Raw genomic sequence first — 26,701 nt, 5'->3', positions numbered from 1 at the left:
GTGCTTGAGCTCATTTTATTTTTCTGTTTAATCAATTTAATTTCTCGTTTTACTAACCTCACTGTTTTTTCAGTTTAATATTGGCTGCATGCTAGTTAAATATTTATATTTTATATATATGTATTAAAAAACCAATCAAGTCTAGCCTGGATTTTGCTCTGATTGTGTTTTCATTTCTAGTGGTGGGGCAGTCTTACACTTACAACTTACTTTATATCATGAAAGCCTGACACATAAGCAAAATAACTAAACACAATGTAGATTTTCTTTAAAAAAAAAAAAAAAAACTCTTAAAGTGGTGCTGTCTAGGTGGTGGATATGATTGTATAAGTACTTTGATTTTATGCTTTTTAATGTTAGTTTTAAATTTCATAAGTGTATTCTTCCCCCTTTCCCCTTCCCTTTTTTCTCTTTTTAAAAGTGTTGTGTATAAAAATTGCCCAACACACCATCAGAAAGGACCCTTACCCTCTTTGGTCTTCCTGTATAAAATACTAGCCAGTATTTCTTTTTACATTAATGCCCTCTTTGTTGGGCACAGCTCCCCTATTAGCACCTTTTTTGCATGCATATATGTAAAATTATCTCTTGTTCATCACCTGTTAAATATCACTAGGAAGGGAAGAATATATTATTGGAATATTTTTGGTTTGTCTCTCTGTTCTGTCTGTCAGGATAATATTGGACATCGCTTACTCCAGAAACATGGGTGGAAGCTGGGCCAGGGATTGGGAAAATCTCTTCAGGGTAAGTTTTTTAAATATACCAAGAAAAAAGAAAGAAAAAATGTTTCTGATGCAGATCTTATGTCTGAATATATTTGCTGTCTTTCTTTAAAAAGTGTTTGGGCTTTCCCCCCGCTGCCTTTTATCCCCTAGAGTAGTCTGTTTTTCCTATAACTGTATTTGAAATCACTATTAAGCTAATAATTTGCAAGAGTAAGCTGCTGTGTCATGAATACTTTCAGGTCAAACATACTGTGTATGGCTCAATCTGTTTTTAATTTCTTTTGGTGGAAGTGATGGGTGGGTAAAGTAAATGAAATATGTATGTACTTCACTTTACTTCATAAAGTAAATGAAATCAGAATATACTTTCTTTGTGTCACTTAGTGATGTGTTGTGGCTGCTGTATTTTAAAGAGGATTAATTTCAACAGCAGAGTTTAATTTTTGCCCTCCTGAATTCTTCCTGAAGCTGGTGATTGCCCTGGTTCTTTGTCTCTAATCAGACTCCATGCAATAGTAGAGAGAATAATTAACCTATATGAAACATAAAATGGAAACAGATTTCCTAGGGTTCTCTGAGAGGCCATTTCTCAAGTTCAGGTCAGTCTCTGGGAAATGTATGGTTTAAAGTTTACATTGCATGTATTTTTTTCTTTTTAACTATACTAATCATTTGGATAACAAACAATGCTAACATTTCTGCTTCTGAGTTCTTGCTAGTTGAAAACCAGTCAACCAACTCCATTCACTTATTAGCTCCCTCGTATTCAAGGGCTGCTGTTGTCTGCAGATGTGAACAGTACCTCAGAAATGATGGAAATCATTGTACTTCTACATTTGGTCATGAAGGGTCTTGTTGTATAAAGGGATCTTTGGGGAGAGGTGTACTACTGTTGACTTAAGTTTTTGAATTTGGGAAATGAATTTCCATAATACGACTGGGCAGTCTATAATCAGTTCACGTGTCTGTATTAACGGGCACAACAGGATGTTTCAGTCTTTACATCCTTTGCTTTTTAAAGTATGCATCCACAGATTCTATTCAGTGCTGACATGAGAAATGCTCAGAAATACATTTCAAATTAATATTTATTACTAAGCATTAACCTGTCCTTTGGGGAGGTAGAAAGATTTGATCACCACTAAACTTGTTTTCCAGTGGTGCAAGAACTCATTGTACACAGTATAAAGAATACTCAACAACTGAGAGCAATTTGTATGGCATAGACCATAGATTTTGTAAGAGACCAGAAAAGAGCAGGGGTCATCAGGACTAAAGTAGAAATGACTTCTTGGAGGTTTAGTCCCAGTGGTTTGCACAGTTAAATGTTGGGTTGGGTTGAATGGAGGTGATAGTTCAGAATAAGGTCTGAAGATTGGATTTGATCTTTCCCCCTACTGTTTGAAACCTCTCTTCCTATTCAGAGATTCCCAGGAGCATTGTTGATTGTTACTGTTTTTGTTCAGGTACACAGGGGAGTAGAATTTGGGGACATCACATAGGGGGCTAGCAGATCTGTTTGAATCCCAGAGTTTTGCATTGTAAGCATTGGAGACTTCAAAGTACAACTAGAATTGGCAGAGAAAAAGAGTGAGAGAGACATATAGCAAGCGAGTTTAAGAAAGGTGCTCTGTGATGGTCTAAAGAGGTGGGATGGGGAGGGAGGTGGGAGGGCGGTTTAGGAGGGGAGGGACCTGTGTATACCTATGGCTGATTCATGTTGATGTATGGCAGAAGCCATCACAATATTGTAGAGTAATTATCCTCCAATTAAAAATAAAATAAAATTTTAAAAAAGATTAGGTAAATGGGTACTTAACTATTTTTGGGTGATGGAAAATTATTGTTTCATTTTAAGAATACTTTCAAATTTGAGTCTCTTTAAACTTTGAATTCCTTGAAAAGAGAAATCAGATTTTATCCATATTTCACATTCATCTCTGTGGTGATTGGCATGTAATAAGCACTCAATAACTCATCAATCCATTATTTATTTAAAATAAAAGATAAATTTGAAGTCCATCCATTTTTTTTCTTTTTAATTGTGGCAAAGCCCACGTAACATACAATTGCCATTGTAACCATTTGTAAGTGTACATTTTGGTAGTGTTTACTAAATTCACATTGTTTTTCAAAGCCCATCTGTCTTGAATGGCTAGTACGGTCTCTACCCTTCAAAAAGAATGGGACCTTATTCTCCTGCCAGCATTAAGGGGTGACTTTAATTGTCTTGGAAATGGCTCTTTTATTTTTTTAGTGTCACATTCAACATTGTACAGACATTGAGTTGATTTCTTTTACATAGCTCTTTCTGTAATACCCACATAGTTTGACTAGAATATAGCTGCATTTATGACATATTGAGATAATTCATGACAAATTTTTTTCATTGTACCAAATCTTTGCTACAAATAACCACTGAAGAAAACCCTATTGCTTTGCAGAAAATCATAATGCCTTCTTACTACTGCATAGACTAAATAATTTCTAGGTTCATGGCTTTGTAAGTTCTTTGTATTTACTTGTTTATTGTCAACTTTTAGTTGCTTTTGTTTGATTTTAGGCTCTAACATTTTTTAACATGCAGTCATCCACTGAATTTAAACCTGATCTTTTCAAGATTTTGTTAACATTTAAAAATTATTGCAAGCCCTGCGAGACTTTACAGAGTGCTAGTCTTTGGGGCTGCAGTGTATATAACTTGTCACTGGATAGGTTGGAGAATAGGGCATGCTAACTCTGAAACAGAATTCTTTGTGGCACGATAGAAAATTCAGCTTTGTTAGGTGGGTTTAATTTTGTACTTGAATTTCCCTTATTCACCTTTTGTTCTCCCTTAATATTTATTAGGGCTTCCATAGTGGTGCTAGTGGTAAAAGAACCCGCCTGCCAATGTGGGTTAGACATAAGAGACACCAGTTGGATCCCTTTTGGGAAGATCCCCTAGAGAAGGGAATGGCAACCCATACCGGTATTCTTGCCTGGAATATCCCATGGACAGAGGAGCCTGGAGGGCTTCAGTCTATGGGGTTGCACAGTTGGACATGACTGAAGCGATTTAGCACACATCACAGTGCTTATTAAAATATTTCAAAAGTTAAAATTTGTGTGTGGCAGATAAGTGATTGTTAGTATTAAAGAAAAATAAAAGACTTGTAGAAAAGGTTGTTGACAAGATACCTGAAGGAAACAACAATAAAGAAAGGCCTGCTGATGAGAAATATTATGAACGGTTGTGGTTTTGTTTTTTTTTTAATGGAGGCAGAAAGTGTGTTTAATTTGGAATAAACAGCAGATGATAGTTGTATTTTGTGGGTGTTGAATTTGGTTCTTGAAATTGTTTTATGACCTTCTGACAGCTTTGAAATAGAATGGAATGTAGCTCAAAATCTTTATTTTGCTATGAAATAGGTAAGTAGATGTAGCCCAGAAGTGGTTCCTAAACTTTCTTTGTTATATTGTCTAAGAGCTGTTTGATGATTTAACTGATTTTTTGGTCACAAACAAAAGTTCATCCCCTGAGACAAATGAAGAGGTATGACATATTTCCTTTAGAGGGTTCAGTCAGTAACAGTCAACCAGCATTAGCTCAGCTATGAGATAATAATGTATTCTAGTTATACCAGTTGTAAATAATGTAAGTCATGGGCAAAGTAAATAAGATTGTTCCTGCTCTTCAGGTTTATTTTCCAGTCCTCTAAGTCTTGCTTTTTAAACTTACGGTACACTTTTGAAGGTTTTTTGAGGCCAGGGACTGTGTTTTATATTTTTTAGTATGTGATCCATTGAATACTTAATTGACAAATTGCTTTAAGTTCCTTGAGAGTAGGGATTCTCTTTTATTTTTGTTTAGAAGCACTTGGTATAGGGTATGAAGCAGTGTGAACAGCATTTGGAAACTTAGGATTTAGGTTTGAGTTTGGCTCTGCCACTTACTTTAAGTAAAGGGACAAGTTGAATTATTTGTTTCAGCAATAAATGAGGATTAAAATCTTTGCCTATATTCTTGCAGTGATTATGAGGATAAAGTAATTAAGTGAAGTTACTTTATGCAAACTGTAAAACACTATATAAATGCTAATTGTTATTAACACCTCAATTGTATGGTGTATATTTAGACATTTTAACTGAATTTGAGTTAATCTTTAGGTATTCATCAAAAGCCTAAGTGTCATAAAAATCATAGAGAAGCCTCTATCTTACTACTCTCTATCTCCCAGAATTTGTAGCAGTAGTAGCTAAGATACTAATATGTGCTATTATTGGTTGAATGGCATCACCAACTCTATCGACATGAGTTTGAGCAAGCCCTGGGAGTTGGTGATGGACAGGGAAGCTTGGTGTGCTGGTCCTCAGGGTCACAAAGAGTCGGACACGACTGAGCAACTGAACTGAACTGAATATGTGCTAGATATTTGACTCCCAGCTCTGTGCCTTTAATGCTATGTATGTTTTAGGGTCCTAAGTCCCTAATTTTGCTATTTGTTTCAGTAATTCTGAGCTCTTCAGTTCAGTTCAGTCACTCAGTCGTGTCTGACTCTTTGCGACCCCTTGAACTGCAGCACGCCAGGCCTCCCTGTCCATCACCAACTCCCGGAGTCCACCCAAACCCATGTCCATTGAGTCGGTGATGCCATCCAACCATCTCATCCTCTGTCGTCCCCTTCTCCTCCTGCCCTCAATCTTTGCCAGCATCAGGGTCTTTTTCAAATGAGTCAGCTCTTTGCATCCAGTGGCTAAAGTATTGGAGTTTCAGCTTCAACATCAGTCCTTCCAATGAACACCCAGGATTGGTTGGATCTCCTTGTAGTCCAAGGGACTCTCAAGAGTCTTCTCCAGCATTAATTCTTCTGCGCTCAGCTTTCTTCACAGTCCAACTCTCACATCCATACATGACCACTGGAAAAACCATAGCCTTGACTAGCCGGACCTTTGTTGACAAAGTAATGTCTCTGCTTTTCAATATGCTGTCTAGGTTGGTCATAACTTTCCTTCCAAGGAGGAAGCTTCTTTTAATTTCATGGCTGCAATCACCATCTGCAGTGATTTTGGAGCCCAGAAAAATAAAGTCAACCACTGTTTCCACTGTTTGCCCATCTATTTGCCATGAAGTGATGGGACCAGATGCCATGATCTTAGTTTTCTGAATGTTGAGCTTTAAGCCAACTTTTTCACTCTCCTCTTTCACTTTCATCAAGAGGCTCTTTAGTTCTTCTTCACTTTCTGCCATAAGGGTGGTGTCATCTGCGTATCGGAGGTTATTGATATTTTTCCTGGCAATCCTGATTCCAGCTTGTGCTTCTTCTGGCCCAGCGTTTCTCATGATGATGATGTACTGAGCTCTTGAAGTGAAGTGAAGTGAAGTCACTCAGTCGTGTCTGACTCTGTGACCCCATGGATTGCAGCCTAAGAGGCTCCTCTGTCCATGGGATTTTCCGGGCGAGGATACTGGAGTGGGTTGCCATTTCCTTCTCCAACTGAGCTCTTAGTTACATCTAAAAGAGCCTCAGTCACTAAGCAGTGGGGTTGGGACAACTGTAAAGAAGTTGGATCCCCACTGTCATACCTTACCCCAAAACATATTCTAGATGAATAAAATATTTAAATGTAAAAAATAAAATCATAAAATCATTAAGATGAACAATAGGATACTTATTAAAGATAATCTTATAATAAGGAGAACTTTTCTAAGTTCAACTCCAAACCCAGAAATCCTTAAAAGAAGGATTAATTTGACTATATTTTATCATAATAAGGTAACAATAACTGAGCAAACCGGGGGAAATATCTGTAATATCTCATTGTAGACAGAGGTATGGGTATGTGAAATGCTTGTAACCTAAATAGAAAGGGGGAAATGCCGTGATCACTGTTTACAGAAAAGTATTGCAGATGACCTTTAGGAATATGAAAAGATTCTCATTTCTGTTCATATTAGAGATAATGAATATTAAACTATGAGATATCATTTTTTACTTGTTGGCTTGGAAAAGGCTTTAAAAAAGACTAGCCTGGTCAGATTTGGGGAAAATAGGTTCTTATAGCCAGTGAGACTATAAACTGATAAAACCACTATAGAGAACAATTTGAATTACTTAAAGATTAAAATGCATGTATCCTTAGATCCAACAATTCTGTTTCTGTCTAACTTATTCATGAAATGCACAAAATAATGTATGATTGAAATTATTCATTATATCACTGTGATAAAAGATTGGAAATAAGTCTACCATATTTCCTTGATCCTAAGACATTTTTTCATATTTTAATAAAGGTAAAATCAGATGTACCTTATTAATGGCATTAAAGTTATAATGGCAGCTTATAAAATTTCTTAGTGGCACATAAAACAGTGTGTTTCTATTTTCCATTATTTTAAATGGAATACACATCAACCCAGCTGCTAACCAGCTTCTAAAACATAGCTGCCTGTTTATTGATTTTTTTTTTTAATTAAGATACAAAGTATACATTTCTTCCTGATTACCAGATAATTACTATGGTTCTTGACAGTTGCTTTCTCTGTTGTAACATGTCCATAGCTTTTGTTGATACTTAGGCAGCTTTCCCAAAGTCCTACAAGTTGTATGTGAAATGTATTATATCTCCAGGTTTCTCATATATCTTTTTCTTAAAAATGTTGAATTAGATTTTTGAGATTGAAGCATAAAAATTTGATTGTATGAAATTGTTGGCTGGAAAATGTGTCAAGAAAGATGAACTGAAGCATTTCACTGTGAAACATTAAAAGGGTACATTCTGTGGGGTTTGTGCATATATTTGTTTCTTATTTGCTTGACTGTGCAGAGAAAAATCATTGTTAAGGCGGACTGTGAAGGGAAAGTGAGTTGCTTTTTACTGTATCCCTTTTAAAATTTGATATGATATACTATTAACTACTAAAAAAAATGTAGAAAGAAAAGAATTGTTTTGAAAAAGATTCACAGTAGACAGAATCCAAGCAGAGTAGAGTTGGTTTCTTTAGTGTTTCTTTGGTTTTATGTATGTATCCCTCCTCCCACTCTAGTTTCAGTTAGCAAACAAATGGTAAATATAGTTGGGTAAACCCTGCATTAGCTAAGCCCCAGCAGTGCTTATATTAATAGATTTTATGACTAAAGAAAAGCTAGATTTGAATTCCATACAGTAGAAATATGTAGTGTTAAAGTTTGGGCTTTATTGTTAAGTTAGAATGTTGAGTTTTAAAACCATACTAACTTCTAAGAAAAATCATTCTTTGGCTGGAGAAAAATAGGTTTCCTTTAATACTATGGTGACATAGATAAATGTTCTGGATAGGATATTTGTAAAAAGCTGAGCTGTTCTACTTCCTTAGTTTCCCTTTGAAATTTGTTTTCATGGATTATGTGCCAAGTCTAGAATCCAGACATTCTGCATGTCAGTATGGATTGTCAGAAAGGTTTAGTTTATACTTGGTGCTGGTCTAGCTGAAGGAGCCTGGAATGATCTTTGTTCCCTGGTAATTAAATGAGCTGTGCAGTCTTTATGCGTTTCCAAAGGTAAGCATAATTTTTGTAATTCAGGTATCAAATTTAGTAAGATATAGATTATATATAACCTCTGACTATCTTAATGGAATTTAGTTAATATAAACAAATGAGTTGAATCCAGTTAGTAAACAAAATTAGAATTGACAGTCTGTAGTAAAAAGTCTAGATTTTAGGGCTAGAGTAGAAATGAAAAGGGATTGGGGGAGATGAGAAGGGGAAATGGTGAACTCACATGCTGTATAGACTACTTGTTTCTCAGTATAGAGATTGTTGCATTTAAAGACAGACATTAAATATATGTTAAGGTGTTATTTAATCAGAAGACATTAAATATATTTCAAGTTCATGCAAAATGATTAGGAAGTAGCAAATTTTTCTAAATTTAGATCAGATTTTTTTTTTTTTTACTAAGAAAAGAGTACACCAGTTATAGAAGCAGTTTGGACATTATCAAGATAGATTACTTTAAAAGAAGCACTCACTGGTAAAGAATTACATTAAAATAGTTGCACTTTTATTAAATACTATGTTCAAGAGACCATAATAAAGAGTATACATGACATTGTGAGATACTACCCTTACTCTCATGAGTTTGCCATTTATTTTAGGAGATAAGTGGAAGAAACTGTAAGAGTAAACTCTGTAAGGATAAATGACTAGGGAAGACCTCACAATGAAGTCTTAAGGAGGGAGGAATAGGTATTATCAAAGAAAGAGATACTGATATATACAAGGTGATTATAGTTGACGAAGAGTAGGTGTGGCTGGCTAGAGCAGAAAATGTCCATTGGGCAGTAAATGTCACACTTTAAATGCAGAAGAACTTATCAAGATACATATTTTTTAAATGTTGAACTTTAATGTATAAAAGAAAGGATGGAAAAAACCACAGTTATTTGGTTGAAGCAGGGTTCTGGGTGTCCAAGAGCAATTGAGAAACCATAACTAGAAAGTAGTAATGGGAAATTGGTTCATATAGGCACACATCTAATATTATCTTAACTAATACCTCATTTTATTCTTTTTTACAATATTTTTAATTGGAGGATAATTGCTTTACAATGTTATGGTGGCTTCTGCCATACAACATGAATCAGCCACAAATATATGTATGTCCCCTCCCTCCTGAATCTCCTCCCACTGCCTACCTCATCCCACCCCTCTAGTTTGTCACAGAGCATTGGGTTGAGTTTCCTGTCCCCATATAGCAGCTTCTCCCGTTGTCTGTCTATTTAACACATTTAATTCTTAAAGGAGGACTGTGTTATTCTGGCTTTGCAGAGGAAGAAACTGAGGCTTAAAGAAGTTGAGCAAGTAAATGACAATATCAAAATTCAAACCTTGGTCTTTCTGACTCCAAAACCCATGCTGCTAACTAACTGCCACACTGAATGTAGAAGGCTGCTCCAGTTTGGAACTTTATTTTGTAAACCAAAGGCAGTTTTTGATAAGAAGAGAGGTATAGACTTATCTAGCAGATAGAAATATTAAAGCTAATTTAATCAGAAATTCATTTTACAGATGAAGAAATATAGGTTTAGGGTTCCACAGTGTTGAAAGGCAGTCCCTAGGTCTCTTGATTTGTGATCTATTGTTCTTTCCATTATACCAGTTAGCACCTTGGTGGTAGAAGTTAAGTACGAATCTAGCCAAAGTATGACTGAAGATGAAGATGTAAAACCATTTAGAAAGTTGTCTAGATATGAGTTGATAAGGGCATAGAATAAAATGATAGCAGTGGAACTGGAAAGGAAAGTGTAGTTATGAAGGATGATAAATTAACTAGGAAGCATAATGTATAGTTGATTCATGCATATGTCTTGCTAGCAAGCCTTTGTTCACTGGATTTAGTATAATAGCTAGCACTTAAGTGTTTACAAAGTGCTTGCCACATGTATAGTCTAATTTAAGTCCTCTCTGGGGTAGTTACTCCTTTTTTACAGATGAGGAGATTGACATTTTAAGCAATTCTTTGCCCAAAATCTTACAGCACATAAGTAGTAGAATCATGTTGCCAAAAACCTATGCTTCTAATCAGTATGCTATCTGTAATGTACTTAAATGCTGTGTGGTGGCTTACTTCTGTCTTCTGGAGAAATGTGATGGTGGTGAGAAATAAAGTACTGCATAATTGAAATGTACAATTGTTACTCTGGTTGGAAAAAAAGTAGGTAGCTTTGAATGTGATATTTTTTCTTAGAGCACTTGAAGTGGTCATTTATCTTCTTGATGATAAATATAAATTTGTATAAATTCACTGGAAACTTGAGGCTAGATTGAGTAGTAAGAACCTTGGCCACAATTTTAAGAGTGAAAGATAATTGATCTCCAGGGGTAAAGAGAATCCTGTAATTTCTTGTCTCATACTATAATTTCCCCCTTTATTTTTTCTTACACTTTATATTTCTCTTGTGGTATTTTTAACATTCTACCTTGAATAATTTGTATTTATGTCTCTCTTAACTCTCGTTAGACTATAAACTCCTAAATGATAACAATTACTAGGCATATATGTGTTTTCTGTTGTTGCTTTTCAATATGTTTTTTTATTCTGCATACAGTTAACTGAATCTGTAGAATGTGCCAGATCTGTACTGTCTTAAGAGTTAAGGAATGAATAAGATGTAGCTCTTGTCTCCAGAGGTTTATGTCTAATACAGACACAAGTGTAACAAATAAATGTAGTGCAGTATAATACCGTAGTTGTGAAGTTGAAGGTACAGTGGGGGCTTAATAGAGAATTGAAAAACATAACTTAGAATTTTAACTTATTTCTTGAATGATTTAATAAGTGAAAGATCTCATTGTGAAAATAAGGAGGCAAACAATTGTACTGGCATCTGCCAAACTATACTTGTTAGTTAATTGATACATGGAATCATCACATTCTTCCATAAGAAGCACTGGTATTTAAAAGTAGAACCAAATATAAACATGATAAGAACACAAAGTTTAAAAGTACAATTTGTGAGAAATATATTTTGATAAAGAAAAAAGCTAAAAACGAAAATATTTATTTAAAATGGCTACGAAAATTTGAAGTAATGGGTTGTACATTTAGAAAAGGGAACAAAATAATATTATCTTACATGTGTAAATGTGGTTTATTAATTCAAATTCAGCCTTTTCTGTCTTACTGAGTCTTTTGAAATCTGTGATGTAGATAACTCTGTAACCAAATAAGTTAGAAAATCTAGCTGGAGCTTTGAAGGAAAGAGCAGAGGACAGTCTCAGGAGTAGGACTTGGAAGCTCCGATGCCTGTTGGGGCCAGGTGGTAACATTCACAGCTGAAGCCCACTGAACTTGAGACAGTAGTAGGAGGTAGTGTGAGTTGCGCCGTGTCTGGAGAGGAATAACCGCCACTCAGCTAGATCCTGCTCATTGTTACTGTTTAGGAATATAGTCTCATATGTTGCCAGACCTGAATTTAAAAAACAAAACCAGAAATCCAGATATTCTGGTGAAACTTGATAAATGTTGGCTCAAAGTTTAAAATAATCTGAGATAAACAAACATATGTAAGGCCTGTACTTGATTCACAGGTTACTACTTTATTACCTCATTTGAAATTTGACCTGGGTTTAAATTCAAGCTCTGCAATCAGTAAGTGGTGTGACCTTTCCTCAGTATACTCAAATCTTTAAAAGATATCAGAATTGTTTGGGGAATTAAACATGATGGCATATAAGCTTTACACCTGTATCTTATCTCATTTTCCTCTCCCAATAGTAGGGTGGGAGATAATGCCACTTTAAATAGATTGAGAAACTTAAGTGTTTATGCATAGTCAAACTGCTGAGGATAGTAGCTGTGTTTATAACATAAATCTTCTGACCTCTACTCTAGTACTTTTACCATTAGACTGGTGATTCTCAAGCTTTAGTGAGCAGCAGAATCACTTTGGGTGCTTGTTAAAAATGTAGATTCCCAACCAGTACAACTCAGCAGATCTGCGGTAGGGTTCAGGAAATTACATTTTAAATAAGCTCCCCAAGTAATTTGCTTTAGATCATATGAATAAATAAGCTTCTGAGAATGTTACCCTCACTGTACCAAGTAGGGGTAGACAGTTGGTTCTTTGGCTCATCCAAAATAGATTAGTGATTTTTAGTCTGATTTAGTATAATGCTATTAATTTTTCTTATAATCTTATCTTTATCCTGATTTACACTGTTTCCTACATTATTATTTCTGGACTTCTTGCCCTGGATTAGTTTGCATGATTAAAATGAAACTGGTTTGTGTGGAAACTGGTTTCTCATATTTCTTACGAGAGTGGCATGTCCAAGAAACTTAAAAGTAGCAGTATATAAAATTAGTATATACAATATACCAATATATAAAATTAGTATATAATCATCATGATTTCATTGTAATTAGAGTAGTCCAATCAGGTGGAAACAGTTGAAAATATAAAATGTCACTGGTTAGCCAATATTTGAAAAGTCAAAACTAAGAGGAGACAAAAATGCCTTCGAAGTTGTATGGAATCATAGACTTTAGAACTGGAAAAGAAAATTTCTATGGATAACCCAGGATCTCTGGACTGTTTAGAAGAGACTCCAGAGGAAATGAGATTTTTCAGTAATTTCAATCTATTTGACTTTCTGAATTTACTTCTACATTCCATGTGGACTTCATCTATTACAAATTCGGTATACAGTGGATTAATAACTTAACTATTCAGTACACATTCATAGGTGTTAGTGTATTTCTCAGGTGACAGAAATAGTAAAGTAGTAAGCATTTTGACAGTGTTCAAGTTTTTCTGTTTTGTTTAGGCTTAATTAATTTTCTTAGGTGATTTGTACCTAAGAAAATTGTTTGTACCTGATAAATGTACCTGAGAAGTTTCTTAGGTGATCTGTTTTAATTTGGAGAAAGTCTTGCTGAAGTGTACTTGGTTCTTTTGCTGCTGCTGCTAAGTTGCCTCAGTTGTGTTTGACTCTGTGCAACCCCGTAGATGGCAGCCCACCAAGCTCCCCCATCCCTGGGATTCTCCAGGCAAGAACAATGGAGTGGGTTGCCATTTCCTTCTCCAATGCATGAAAGTAAAAAGTGAAAGTGAAGTCACTCAGTCATGTCCGACTCTTAGCGACCCCATGGACTGCAGCCCACCAGGCTCCTCTGTCCATGGGATTTTCCCAGGCAGGAGTACTGGAGTGGGTTGCCATTGCCTTCTCTGTCATTCTTTTGGCTTAGATTTAATATTTGTGTAATCTTTTCAAACTCAGTGGTCACTCTTGTTAATTGAATGATAATATGGGAAGGATTTGGGGTAGATGATAATTTTCTCCTTCAGTAAATAGGACTGTTTCATTATCACCAAGTTGTGGTAGAACATTAGAATCTACCACAGCTTCTTAGAGTATTTTTAATTTTAAGGTACTTTAAAATGCCAGTTTTGGAAATGAAAGGACAAATTGATTTTTTAATTTTCTGAGGCCTTAAGACAACAGTGTTCGAGTTTAGCAGCATCATAGTGAAATGTTAGGGTTTACAAAGCATCGTCTATTTGTTGTCTGTTTTGATCTACATGCCAGTCCTGAAAGTGGAGATAATGTCTCCGTTTTGCTGGAGAGGCTGCAGAGACTCACTCACTAGTTGTCCAGAGTGACACAAGTGTTTAGAAGTTACCTCTTACAAGAGAACTGAGATTTTGTAGCCACCTTTTTTAGGGACTACCTAGAAAAATATAGAAAGAAAATAAAGGTGAGTTGAGAAGGGTTTGAGGTGTAGGGTTAAGGAAGAGCAGTTTAAATGGAGCTGGAAAACATTTTGGGGTTTAAGAGTGATCTTGGAATATTAAAGAATTCTCAGTGTAGTTATGTAGTAACTTAATAAAGTGAATACAACTCTAAGAAAACACTGGATTGTTGGATTATTACAATACCATAGGACTTACTACTATACCATCTACATTGTTGTTTAGCCACTAAGTGGTGTCTGACTCTTTTGTGACCCCATGGACTGTAGCCCACCAAGCTTCTCTGTCCATGGGATTTACCAGGCAAGAATACTGGGAGTAGGTTGCCATTTCCTTCTCCAGAGGATCTTCGTGACCCAGGGATCAAACCTACGTCTCCTGCATTGGCAGGCAGATTCTTTACCACTGAGCCACCAGGGGATTGTTTTGAGGCCCTGTCAACTGATAAAACAATGAAATAAATATATGTATGCTTAACCAAGAGAAGCAAAACAAAACTAACCTTTTCTTAATATATTAGATTACATGATTAAAATTGAACTATTTTGTCCTAGAAAGTAGCTCTGATTGTTTGGAAAGATGGAAGGATTTTTAGGTCATAGTTTTTTAAACTTGTGCCCTTAAAAACACCTGTGCCTGAAAATAAAAATAACCTGGTTGTTGTATACATTATTAAACAGTCTGTGGCAAAAATATGGTTAGTTTTTGTAGCACTAGAGAATTTGGATTCTATTTTGAGTAGGAATTCTTAAAAAAAAAAAAAAAACAGAAAAACTTAAAGGGTATACTCATAGGGTATAATTAATATACTTGGTGTTTACTAAGAAGTAGATATCTAAGTGATCATTATTTTTATGCTCCTGAAGACTTATTTTAAGGAAAAATTTGCAGAAGTAAAGCTTTGGTTTGGAAATAATATACCACTTTTTACCCAGAAAGTATTTCTGAAAGTTGTATATAATCACTGTTTTTTTAAATGAATGAAATTATATTTAAACACACTAACATAGCTTACTATAGAGTCTTACTTTGAGTAGTTTTACAAATCAGAGAATAGTCACCATCCTAATTTTGTATTATTCTTGATTTTCACATATATATTTGAGTTGCTTAAAGTAAGAAATAAATTTAAGATGTCAGGTCAGATTCTTGGCTTTTATCAATTTAGCGGCTTTTTAGAAATAGAACTGGTGACTTTCTGATGGCTTTTATATTTACTTCTGCCTTATTAGGGTCAGTCTTTGAAAACAATTTTAGACTTCTTTGAAAGACGTTAGACATTTTAAGGCTTTTTGAACCATACATGCATTGGGTCCACAAATGTTATTTTCTACTCCCTCATGCCATAAGTTTATATTGGTAAGATTATTTTGCCTAATTATAGATAATTCATGGGGTATAGGACTTTGTTTTAATTACTGACATAAAAAATATGCCCAAAGCCTTCCAGTAATGCCTGGTATGTAGAAACAACTCAATAATTATTTTTTATTGGATGAATCTCAGCAAAGGAACAGGCAGCAGAGGTAAATTGTAGTGTTATCTTATCTGCTGACTGTCCAGAAACGGTTTTAATCACTTTGGAAGCTTCTTCATTTCTAATTTGTTTCTGTAGAGAAGTCATGTGTCTTCTGTTTGTGAAATGTGCTGTTTATCAGATTATGGTTCTTCACTATTTTTTCCCCAGTTGTCCTTTTCCTGGAGTTTGTTTAAAAAAAAAAAGAAAGAAAATTTTCTCTATAGCTCAGTTCTTTGGGCCAGTTTTGTATATTGGAGTATCCTAAAGTGTTTCAAAATCGAAACTGATTAATGGAAGGGCTCATTCTCAGAAACTGTGGCTGTAAGCAATCAGTGAATTTTCATATTTGGCCTTATTCTCTCTTCAGTTAATGTAAGTTATAATACCTTTACGTTTTAGCAAGAGATGTGTACATGAGTATTTTAGCACATGTGTCATTGTAGAAGTAAGCCTACCTTCTAAAATATAGAGTGTACAGTACCAGTTGATCAATGAAACCTCATTAAAAGTTTTTTCCATCTCTTTAAAAAATTTTTTATTGAGGTGCAGTTGATATAGAATATTATTTTGGTTTCAGGTATACAGCATAATGATTCAATACTTGTATATATATATATTTAAAGTTTTTATTTAGAAAATATGAATATCAGTTTTTCCCCCTCACATGAATACATTGATAGTAGAATTTTCTATGAGTAGTATGTTTTTTTTCCCACCCATGTCCCGTCAGCTAGATCAGTCAGAGTATCTATATATAGATCTTTGGCTGAAGAGGACAGTTTCTTCTAAGGAAAGTATTTAGTGTTCTGGTTGAAGTTGCTTCCTTTGAAATGAAATAAACAACAAAATGTTCTTATTTTAATGTATTTTAAGAAATACTCGTCCCTGTTAAGAGAAACCAAGAAATAAGAGAAACTGGATTTAGTTCAATTTGTATTAAAAAGAAGTTGAGTTTTCTAGGGGCTTATTGTATTAGCAAACATTCTTTTGCTACTTACCATTGAAAAGTCATCAGTATAGGTTGTTACTCAGGTATGCCACAGTAGTGTTCTTTATCATAGGATTTATCATTGATCACAAATGAATAAATGAGGGTTTGTTGTTGTTGTTTTTTTTTTAAATACTGCAGCCTCTTCATGTACGTATGCTTCAGTATCTTTTCCCAGTGGGATTTTTCCTTGGTCTGGAACCTCTAATGAAAAAAAATTACAACTTGGCGGAGGCAGCAGTGTTACCTTCAGATTGTTTTTAAAGCCAGACTGTTTCTCTGAGTGGACTAATTGTAAATGTGACAGGCCTTTCGATGCCAATTTCTCTGGAGTTCCTGGTGTTCTTCAAAGTTTGGCTTTATTGTGTGCAGAAAGAAAGATGTTGGTGGGCTTGGGAAGAGTTCATTAAAAGGAAACATAGTTCTAAGAAAGTCTACCTCAAAAGTTTTATTCATTCATAACAGAACTCAAATGTGCCAGTTTTCCAAGCACTGAAAAATCTAAGGTTATTTTCCAGACCTTTTATTTATTATAGTGAGGTCTTGATGATCCCCTCCACGAGACAGTCCTCTTAGAGTTCTTTTAGTGCAGCCAGTGACTTGATAATCACTTGATGATCTGTCTTTGATGTTATTTCCTTAAGGAACAAGTCCCACCTTGGACCTTGAGTATTGATTTAACAGAATGAGTAGTTAAATGAGAGATTGGAAGCGAGAGATAGTTCTCTCACTTTCTCCCACCTTCCCCCCAACCCCCTGCATTGTTGTAGAAGAGGTTGTTCATGTTCTCAAGTAGCAGTACAAAAATCTCATACCCTGATGCAACCGGTATGAAAACTGCGTAGCACAAAGTGTCCTTGCTGCGTCCCCAGCTGAAATTGGGGGAGGGACAAAGCCCAATTTGTTACTTTACCCCATCCTGTCTGCCTGCTAGAAGGCCTGTTTCCTACCCTAATGGTTTCTGCCTAACAAATGGTGTTTCTTTTTTACAGCATTATGATCCTGGACTTGTTGTGGTGATGGTAAACTTAGCAGTGGTAATTTTTTATTTTCAGACTGAATTACTCCTTTGTCATCAGTGCACCAATATGTTAGGCTTACTTTCTCTGTTGTAGCCTTCATCCTTCTGCTTGGTCTTTTTCATTTTCCTTTCCTTTCCTTATGCAACTTGTCTGATCCTTGTTCATTAAAGGGTAATGTTAAGAAGGGATGTATCTGTTTGTGTTAGAATTGCCAAAAAAAAAAAAAAATCAGTTAAAACATTAAATTCTGATACTGTAAAAACTTGATTTCCCCACAATATAATGGGCACTAGCACTTGCTACTGCAATTTATAAATAAATTAAAACAAACTTTGACTGCCTTAGAAGGCAAAAGTACTAATGCAGAGTTTATAACAGGGGTTTACAGAGGTAATGAATTTCTACCAAATTTTTCTTGATTCTTAACAAAGCAAATTCTGACAGATCAAAAAAGATATCAAAACAAAAAAAATAACTTTGACATTTCTTTTCAATTCTTTCATTGGACCATTTGTTTTTACCAGTAAATCCCTGATTGAGACGTTATGAAAGTGATATTGCACCTAGGAAGTCATTTTTATAACCTGTCTTAATTTGGTCCTTTTGCTAAAGATTGCAGTCACTGCTTATTTATTATACCATTGGGCATAAGGTAGTAGTGCATTTTTATTTTGTTTAACTGGCAGTTTTTGAGAGTATCTAAAATAAGACTGTTTACAACTTTGTTCTCTTTTCTGGTGTGAGATGTTCTTTATTAAATTTTTTTTTCATGTGATAATTCTCGATTAGCTGCTTATTGTTTAAAAGCAATAATGGGAGATTGGTGATAAGTAATTAAACTTCTGAATTTGTTTTTCATTTCTTTTTGAAACAAAAATCAATCCCACAAATACAGAGCAACTAGATTCAAGTGGTTGCTGGTCACTTTGGAAACAGTTTTTTTTCCCTCTGGGACTAATCCTAGTCATGGGTGTGGCGTTTACTGCTTTTTTTTTACCCCCCAAATTCAGTTTTGCTAATATCTCAGATTTAGCCTGACAAAACTCAACTTTTAGCCCAAAGGTATAATATATATGTGTGTATAACCAAAAAAAAACCAAAAATAAAAAAACAATTGTTTACACCAGCCTGAGTGAAATGATGAGGGAAGTAAACATTGTGTTTTTTCACTAAAGGTATACAACGGATAAGGTAAGTCCTCTTCTCAGTGGGCTTACATCACAATAAACAGCGCAAGTTGTGATGTAAAACAGCTGTGGTAGTAAAGTGCTTGTCTGCCCCATTTTGCTTTGTTTGGCTGGTTATGAGTGGATTAAATATACATTTTTAAAAATCTCCAGCATAGATCAATTAGTTGAAAGTCAATTTTCTTCGCAACTAGTCCTTTTCACAGCTTACTGATTGCCGCAGTCAGTGTTAAATCCACTCTGGAAAAATGGGACCTTAGAGCACCAGTTTAAAAGTAAAACTATTTTTTTCCTCAGGGCAACTAACTGTTGCATTCCTTTTAATTATTTTCACCCCTTCATTTCATTGTAAAGCATCTTTTGAATACAAAGAAATATTAAACACGCTGAGTTGCAGTTATTGAATTTTCCTGTGTCATATTTGAAACTGTGCTCTTCCGATTTAAACATGTCAGTTGACATATTTATTACCAGTTTTAAAAGTGTGTGTGGGAAAATGTCAGTGAACAGTAAGCGTGAAGGGATTCTTGATGGAAAGTTATTTGGGAGTCTTTTTAAAAAGGAATTTCAGGTGTTTTTGATTCTAAACTTCCTGGTGCCGTTGCGTAGAAATGCTTTGCATTACTTATTTAATTTTGCTTTAGTAATCTGGAATCATCCCCAACTGGAAGGTCAGCCAAGGTGGTTAGTTGGGCTTAAACTGGAGAGGTAGGTTTGGTTGTAAGCTGTGAGAATGGCTTGTGTTTGGTTCACTGTAGCTTTCTGGTCTCTGCACTCCAAGGCAAGATCTCTAACCACCCAAACCCAATGTGTAAAGCGAAATGTTGGCTTAGCCTTACATCTCACCTTGATTATATGTTCCTGTTACAGGGAGAACAGATCCCATTCCAATCGTCGTCAAGTATGATGTCATGGGCATGGGTCGCATGGAAATGGAGGTAAATTGATCTCATTGGTTGACTTGTTTTATGGGGTATTTAAAATGGATACTAATTCCAAAATTCAGGTGTAATATTAATATTTTTGAGGGAAAATTAAAATTTATTTTATATTCTCATGTAGTGCTGTCTTTGAGGTAGGTAGGTGGCAAATAATGCCCCTTTTATAAAGAAGTGAGTGATTGCCCCAGCATTATGCCACAAGACAAGATCAGACTTAAACCCAGGCCCTTATGCTCATTTCAGTAGGCTCTGTAGCTCAAATCTTAAAATATTTGTTGTGGTAGAAGCTTTGCCCCTACAGAGCTGTGTCAACAACCTCAGATATGCAGATGATACCACTCTAGTGGCCGAATGGAAGAGGAACTAAAGAGCCTTTTGATGAAGGTGAAAGAGGAGAGTGAAAAAGCTGGCTTAAAACTCACATTCAAAAAACTTAAGATCATGGCATCTGGTCCCATCACTTCATGGCAAATAGATGGGGAAAAAATGGAAACAGTGGCAGATTTTATTTTCAGTGGACGGTGACTGCAGCCATGAAGTTAAGAGAAGCTTGCTCCTTGAAAGGAAAGCTATGACAAACCTAAAGAGCATATTAAAAAGAAGAGACATCACTTTGCCAACAAAGGTGCATGTAGTCAAAGCTATAGTTTTTCCTGTAGTCATGTGAAGATGTGAGAGTTGGACCATGAAGAAGGCTGCACGCTGAAGAATTGATGCTTTCCAACTGTGGTGCTGGACTTTTGAGAAGTCCCTTGAACAGCACGGAGATCAAACCAACCAATCCTAAAGGATATCAACCCTGAATATTCATTGGAAGGACTGATGCTGAAGCTCCAGTACTTTGGCCACCTGATATGAAGAGCCGACTCATTGGAAAAGACCCTGATGCTGAGAAAGATTGAGGGCAAAGGGAGAAGGGGGCGACAGAGGGTGGGATGGTTGGATGACGTCATCAACTCAGTGGACATGAGCTTGAGCAAACTCTGGGAGATGGGGAAGGCCAAGAAAGCCTGGCTTGCTGCAATTCTTGGGGTTGCAAAGAGTTGGACAGTACTTAGTGACTGAGCAGTAGAGCTGTGTACTGCTCTCATCTGAGATGCCTTCTTTCCATTGCTTGAAATATTATGCTCCATTTACTGCTAAGTCTTTGGCATTGAACGTTGAAGTAAAGTCTGTTATCATCAACTATGCCTGTTGAGAACCATCAGCATGAAAGGATTAATGAACTATTTTGCATGTTTTTTCTCTGCGGTGTGACAATAAAGCAAGAGGTAGTTGAGCAAATTGCAGTTTTTTATTTTCATATAGTACTGTAGTTGTGTAAATGACTTTTACTGTGGCAATTAAGACTAATTGTACCTACTTTTGTTAAGCTTGATTATGCTGAAGATGCTACCGAACGGCGCCGTGTCCTAGAGGTAGAAAAAGAAGACACGGAAGAACTGAGGCAGAAGTACAAGGTACTTAAATGAAACCATTCTTGCCAGTGGGGCTTTCGCACTGAGATACTCATTTTGGTGAGAACAATCCTTTGACAACAATATTTGTTTGCCATTTGGTGTTGATTAGCCTTAGTCCTCAGGTTTTTGTTATTGCTTCTGTAAAAACTATAGAGACAATAATAACAACCATTTTGTATGTCTGTTGTGGAGATTACATTAGTGTTTGAAAACAATGCCTGGAATACATTAGGTAATAATAGTAAGAATTGGTGAGTCCTTTGAGAGCTTGGTACCTATTGATAAGCCTTTTTTTTCCTTTTTTAATGGATGAGGTGTTTAAAGAATAACAATTGAGAACTTTAGTATCTTTCTTTTTAAGCTGATAGTAATAGAAAACTGTAGCTTAGAATATAAGTTAGCTTTAGCTTTCAGAATAACTCACGAAGGCATCCCCCTTCCCTTCTCTACCAGGAGGACAGAAATGAATCACCAGAGACAGTTGTAGACCATAGTCAGCCCAGAGGTGGGCACCAGAGAGGTCTACGGAGCAAACCTCTGTCGTGCTGTGTGCTCAGTGGCCTCAGTCATGTCCTCCTTTGTGTAGCCCTGTGGGCTGTAGCCTGCTAGACTCCTCTGTCCTTGGGATTCTCCAGGCAAAGATACTGGAGTATGTTGCCATTTTTTCCTCCAGAGGATCTTCCCGACCCAGGGACTGAACCTGCATCTCATGTCTTCTGCATTGGCAGGCAGGTTCTTTACCACTAGCACCAACAGGGAAGCAAACCTTTACTAACCCTTATCTTCCATTAGTTCCCCCATTTGCTGCTCTAGAAACTCAAAGTCCTTTTCCTTTGTCTTCTCACTTCTCTAAGAAGTTACTGTTACTTTGTTACGATGCATATAAGCTCAAGTTCTAACCGCCCCTTTTGAGTTAGCCAGCACTGAGTACTCGGATGTGTATGCATGATGCCCCTGGTAATAAATTTCTGATTGTTTTTCTCTTGGAAATAAAAGACCAACGTATTTACCTTTTAAGATGTTTTAGTAAGTTCAGTCTCTACTATGAAATAGGTAAATTTGAAGGTAAGAAACAGATTTAGTGAAAATTACCATATATAAACTGATTTTGGTCTTGGTATTTAAGGTGAGCAGAAAGAAAAGGGATTCATTTTTAAAAACCTGTGTTCTACCATTTAAAAAAAATGTATAAAGCAAAAACTGACAACTACAAGTAGAAATGTTAAATCTATCACAGTAATGGGAGATTTTAATATATATCTCTCAGTAATTGATAAAAGTAGAGGAAAGAAATATCTGCAAGGATGTTTGGAAGATTGGAACAACACATTTAACAAATTTCACCTAATGCTTTTATAGAGCTGTGCATCCAATCACTTTGAAAATAGCAACTTTCAAATGTATATGAAACATATATTTAAAAAAAAATTTTTTTTCTACCATGTTTGGTGTCATAAAGTATGAACAGATTTCAGAGAACTGAAGTCAAGTTTTGTTTGTGTGTGTGCTTTTTTTCTCATGTCCAGCACGTTGTGGCCCCACAGACTGTAGCCCTCCAGGCTCTTCTCGTGGAATTTTGCAGTCAGGAATACTGGAGTAGGGTACCATTTCCTCCTCTAGGGGATCTTCTGGACCCAGGGATCAAACCCACCTCTCTTGTGTCTCCTGCATTGGTAGGCGGATTCTTTACCACTAGCACCACCTGGAAAATCAAGTTATCAAGCCACAAAACAATTAGCTTTTTAAAAAGTTTTTTAAAACCTTTCAAAATTAAGATATACATTTTTATTTGTCCTGCCAGTAGAAGCAGCGATCACAATAGTAATTGCAAAATATTTTGGACTGAAAGATAGAAATGTTACACATCAAAATCTGTAAGGTAAGCTAAAGAAATATGATATTTTATAGCAAATATATGCCCTTAAATGCTTACCTTAGAAAAAAGAAAGGCAGGAAATAAATGAAGTAAATGTTTCTCTTGGGAGGTTAGCAAAAGAATAGCAAAATAACCCAAAGAATGTTAAAAAAAAAAAAAAAGTAATGAAGATAATGATAAGAACAAAAAAAGAATGAAGCAGAAAACAAATATACAACAAATCCAAAAGTTTGTTCTTTGACATACTTGTGGTGATATTAAGAAAGAAAAGAACATAGAAAATCAATATGAATAATGAAAAGAGAGGATATCATTGTACATGTGGCAGGCAGTAAAACAAAAATAGTATGGATAACTATGCTTTGAATGTAAAGATAGTTTTAAGTAGACAAATTCTTAAAATATATAACTCCCTAAAATAGACTTGAATAGAAATAGAAAACCTCAGTAATCTTATAACATGTATAAATTATATAAGTTAAATATGTAGTGAAAAATCTTTCCATACAGCCCAAATAGCCACTACTGCATTCTATCAAAAATCATAAAAGAAATAACTTCGGCATTGAACAGCAGGTATTCCTGATCTTCCAGGGAATTGAGAATGAAGAAAAAATCCTAGCTCGTTTAATGAAAGAGACTAGTACCATAGATCCCCTGGAGAAAGAAATGGCAATTCACTCCAGTGTTCTTGCCTGGGAAATCCCATGGACAGAAAGAGCCTAGCAGGTTGTAGCCAATGGGGATTACAAAAGAGTCGGACATGACTTAGTAACTATAAAAAACAACAGAAAGTACCACCTTGAAGATAAATCCTGACAAGGACAGTTAATTATATGACATATAACACAAATGCAGATTTTTTAAATTTTTTTTCTTTTTTTAAACTTTTTTTAATTGGAGGATAATTGCTTTACAGTGTTGGTTGGTTTCTACCATACGTCAGCATGAATCAGCCATAGGTACACATTTGTCCCCTCCCTCTTGAACCTCCCTCCTACCTCTCACCCCATCTGACACCCCTCTGGTTTGTCACAAAGCACTAGACTGAACTCCCTGTGATACACAGCAACTTCCCATTAGCTAGCTATTTTACACATGGTGATGTATATCCTAAAGGAAATCAATCCAGAATGTTCATTGGAAGGACTGATGTTGAAGCTGAAACTCCAGTACTTTGGCCACCTGATGTGAAGAGCTGACTCATTTGAAAAGACCCTGATGCTGGCAAAGATTGAAGGCAGGAGGAGAAGGGGACGACAGAGGATGAGATGGTTGGATGGCGTCACCGACTCAATGGACATGAGTTTAAGTAAACTCCGGGAGTTGGTGATGGACAGGGAAGCCTGGCGTGCTGCAGTCCATGGGGTCACAAAGAGTCGGACACGACTGAGTGACTGAACTGAACTGAATGTATATATTTCAGTGTTACTCTCAACTCGTCCCACCCTCTCCTTCCTCCACTGTGTCCATAAGACTGTTCTCTATGTCTGAGTTTCTATTCCTGCCCTGCACATAGGTTACAGATGCAAATCTTAAAATACCAGAATTAATTTAGGATATACCATAACTAAGTTATCCCAGGAATGTAAGATTGATTTAATGTTAAAATCAGTTTATATGGTCAACCATGTTAAGTGACTAAAGAGAAATAACTATGTTATCATCTTAATAGATTATTCGTTCATGATGTAATGTCTTGTCTACCTAACCAAGAAAGGACCTTTTTTAACCAGATGGAATGCCTACAAAAACTATACAGGAGACATCATACTTAATATTGAAAAGTTGAAAACTTTCCTTTTGAGATAGGGAAGCATGACAGGGATGCCTCTTGTCATTGTTTCCATTAAATATTGTGCTTGAAGTCTTAAGCAGCAAGGCAGTAAGGCAGACAGGTAGAAACAAATATATAAGATGAAAGGGAGAGACAACTGTCTTTTGTTTGTAGCTATGATTATGTTCAGAGATATCCAAGAGAATTTACAGATGAGTTACAAATAACAGAGTTTAGCGGAGGCTTGATACAAAATCAAATTTGAATTTGCATATGGACTGTAGCCTGCCAGCATCCTCTGTCCATGGCATTCTCCAGGCAAGAGTACTGGAGTAGGTAGCCATTTCCTTCTCCAGGGGATCTTTCCGACCCAGGGATTGAACCTGGGTCTCCTGCATTGCAGGCAGATTCTTTACCAAGAATCTGAGCCACCAAGGGGTGCCATCTGCATATCAACAATGGAGAATTAGAAGCTGGAGATAACGAAATGTCATCAGTTGTAATAGCAAAGAAGTATATGAAGCATTTGAGTATAGATCTAATGAGATGTGGGAGACTTAAGAGAAAAATTCTGAAGCATTATTTTCAATGAGGCATTAAAGAACAATAGATTTTAAAAATGAGATTTTTTATTATGGTCATGAATTAAAAGATCCAGTATTATAAAGGCATTTGTTTTCCCTCAATCTTCCTATATATTCAAATCAGTCAAATAGAAATCCCAACAAAATTTTGTATGGAATTTGATAAGCTGATTCCAGAATTTATATGGAAGTGTAAAGGCTCAAGAATAGTCAAAGCATTCTTAAAGTATAAAATAGAAAGCTACAGTAATTAAGATGTGATATTGGCACAAGGATAGGCCAATGGAACAGAAAAGAGAGCCCAGATGCTGACCCTTACATATTAGACCACTTAATAAGAGAAAGGTGATATTGCAAATAAGTGGGGAAAGGAATGAATTTTTCAGTAAATGATTCTGAGACAGTTGGTTATCCATATGGGAAATAGTGACTTTGAACTTCTACCCCCATCAGTGTAGTTCAGTCCAATTGCTCAGTTGTGTCTGACTCTTTGCGACCCTGTGGATTGCAGCATGCCAGGCTTGGCTTCCCTGTCCATCACCAACTCCTGGGGTTTACTCAAACTCATGTCCATTGAGTTGGTGATGCCATCCAACCATTTCATCCTCTTTGCTCTTCCCCTCCCGCCCTCAATCCTTCCCAGCATCAGAGTCTTTTCAAATGAGTCAGTTCTTTTCATCAGGTGGCCAAAGTATTGGAGTTTCAGCTTCAGCATCAGTCCTTCCAATGAATAGTCAGGACTGATCCTTTTGGATAGACTGGTTGGATCTCCTTGCAGCCCAAGGGACTCAAAAGAGTCTTCTCCAACACCACAGTTCAAAAGCATCAATTCTTCGGTACTCAGCTTTCTTTATGTCCAACTCTCAAATCCATACATGACTACTGGAAAGACCATAGCTTTGACTAGACGGACCTTTGTTGGCAAAGTAATGTCTCTGCTTTTTAATATGCTGTCTAGGTTGGTCATAACTTTCCTTCCAAGGAGTAAGCAAGCGTCTTCTAATTTCATGGCTGCAGTCACCATCTGCAGTGATTTTGAGCCCAAGAAAATAAAGTCTGTCACTGTTTCCATTGTCTCCCCATCTGTTTGCCACAAAGTGATAGGACCGGATGCCATGATCTTACTTTTCTGAATGTTGAGTTCTCAAGAGGCAGGTCAGGTGGTCTGGTATTCCCATCTCTTTAAGAATTTTCCACGGTTTGTTGTGATCCACACAGTCAAAGGCTTTGGCACAGTCAATAAAGCAGAAGTAAATATTTTCTCTGGAACTCTCTTGCTTTTTCGATGATCCAGCAGATGTTGGCAATTTGATCTCTGGTTCCTCTGCCTTTTCTAAATCCAGCTGGAATGTCTGGAAGTTCACAGTTCACGTACTGTTGAAGCCTAGCTTGGAGAATTT

General features: G+C 36.1%; 1 protein-coding gene across 8 annotated transcripts in view; it reads left to right on the top strand.

Moving 5' to 3' along the window:
- GPATCH8 (G-patch domain containing 8) overlaps positions 1-26,701 on the top strand; it is a 90,432-nt gene that overhangs the window by 27,491 nt on the left and 36,240 nt on the right. For 4 of the 8 annotated variants that reach the window (XM_043904830.1, XM_043904831.1, XM_043904832.1 and 1 more), the window contains 3 exons: positions 675-747; positions 19,534-19,601; positions 20,978-21,064. In XM_043904830.1, the coding sequence (XP_043760765.1) occupies positions 675-747; positions 19,534-19,601; positions 20,978-21,064 (228 nt within the window). Of the gene's footprint in view, positions 1-674; positions 748-17,446; positions 17,492-19,533; positions 19,602-20,977; positions 21,065-26,701 lie in introns of all 8 variants that reach the window. The other 4 variants (XM_043904834.1, XM_043904835.1, XM_043904836.1 and 1 more) reach the window with 2 other exon arrangements.

Source organism: Cervus elaphus, chromosome 5, assembly GCF_910594005.1.
Source record: "Cervus elaphus chromosome 5, mCerEla1.1, whole genome shotgun sequence".
NCBI classification, from domain to species: domain Eukaryota; kingdom Metazoa; phylum Chordata; class Mammalia; order Artiodactyla; family Cervidae; genus Cervus; species Cervus elaphus.
The sequence above is the reverse complement of the archived record's forward strand: the minus strand, read 5'-3'. Positions and strand labels throughout refer to the sequence as shown.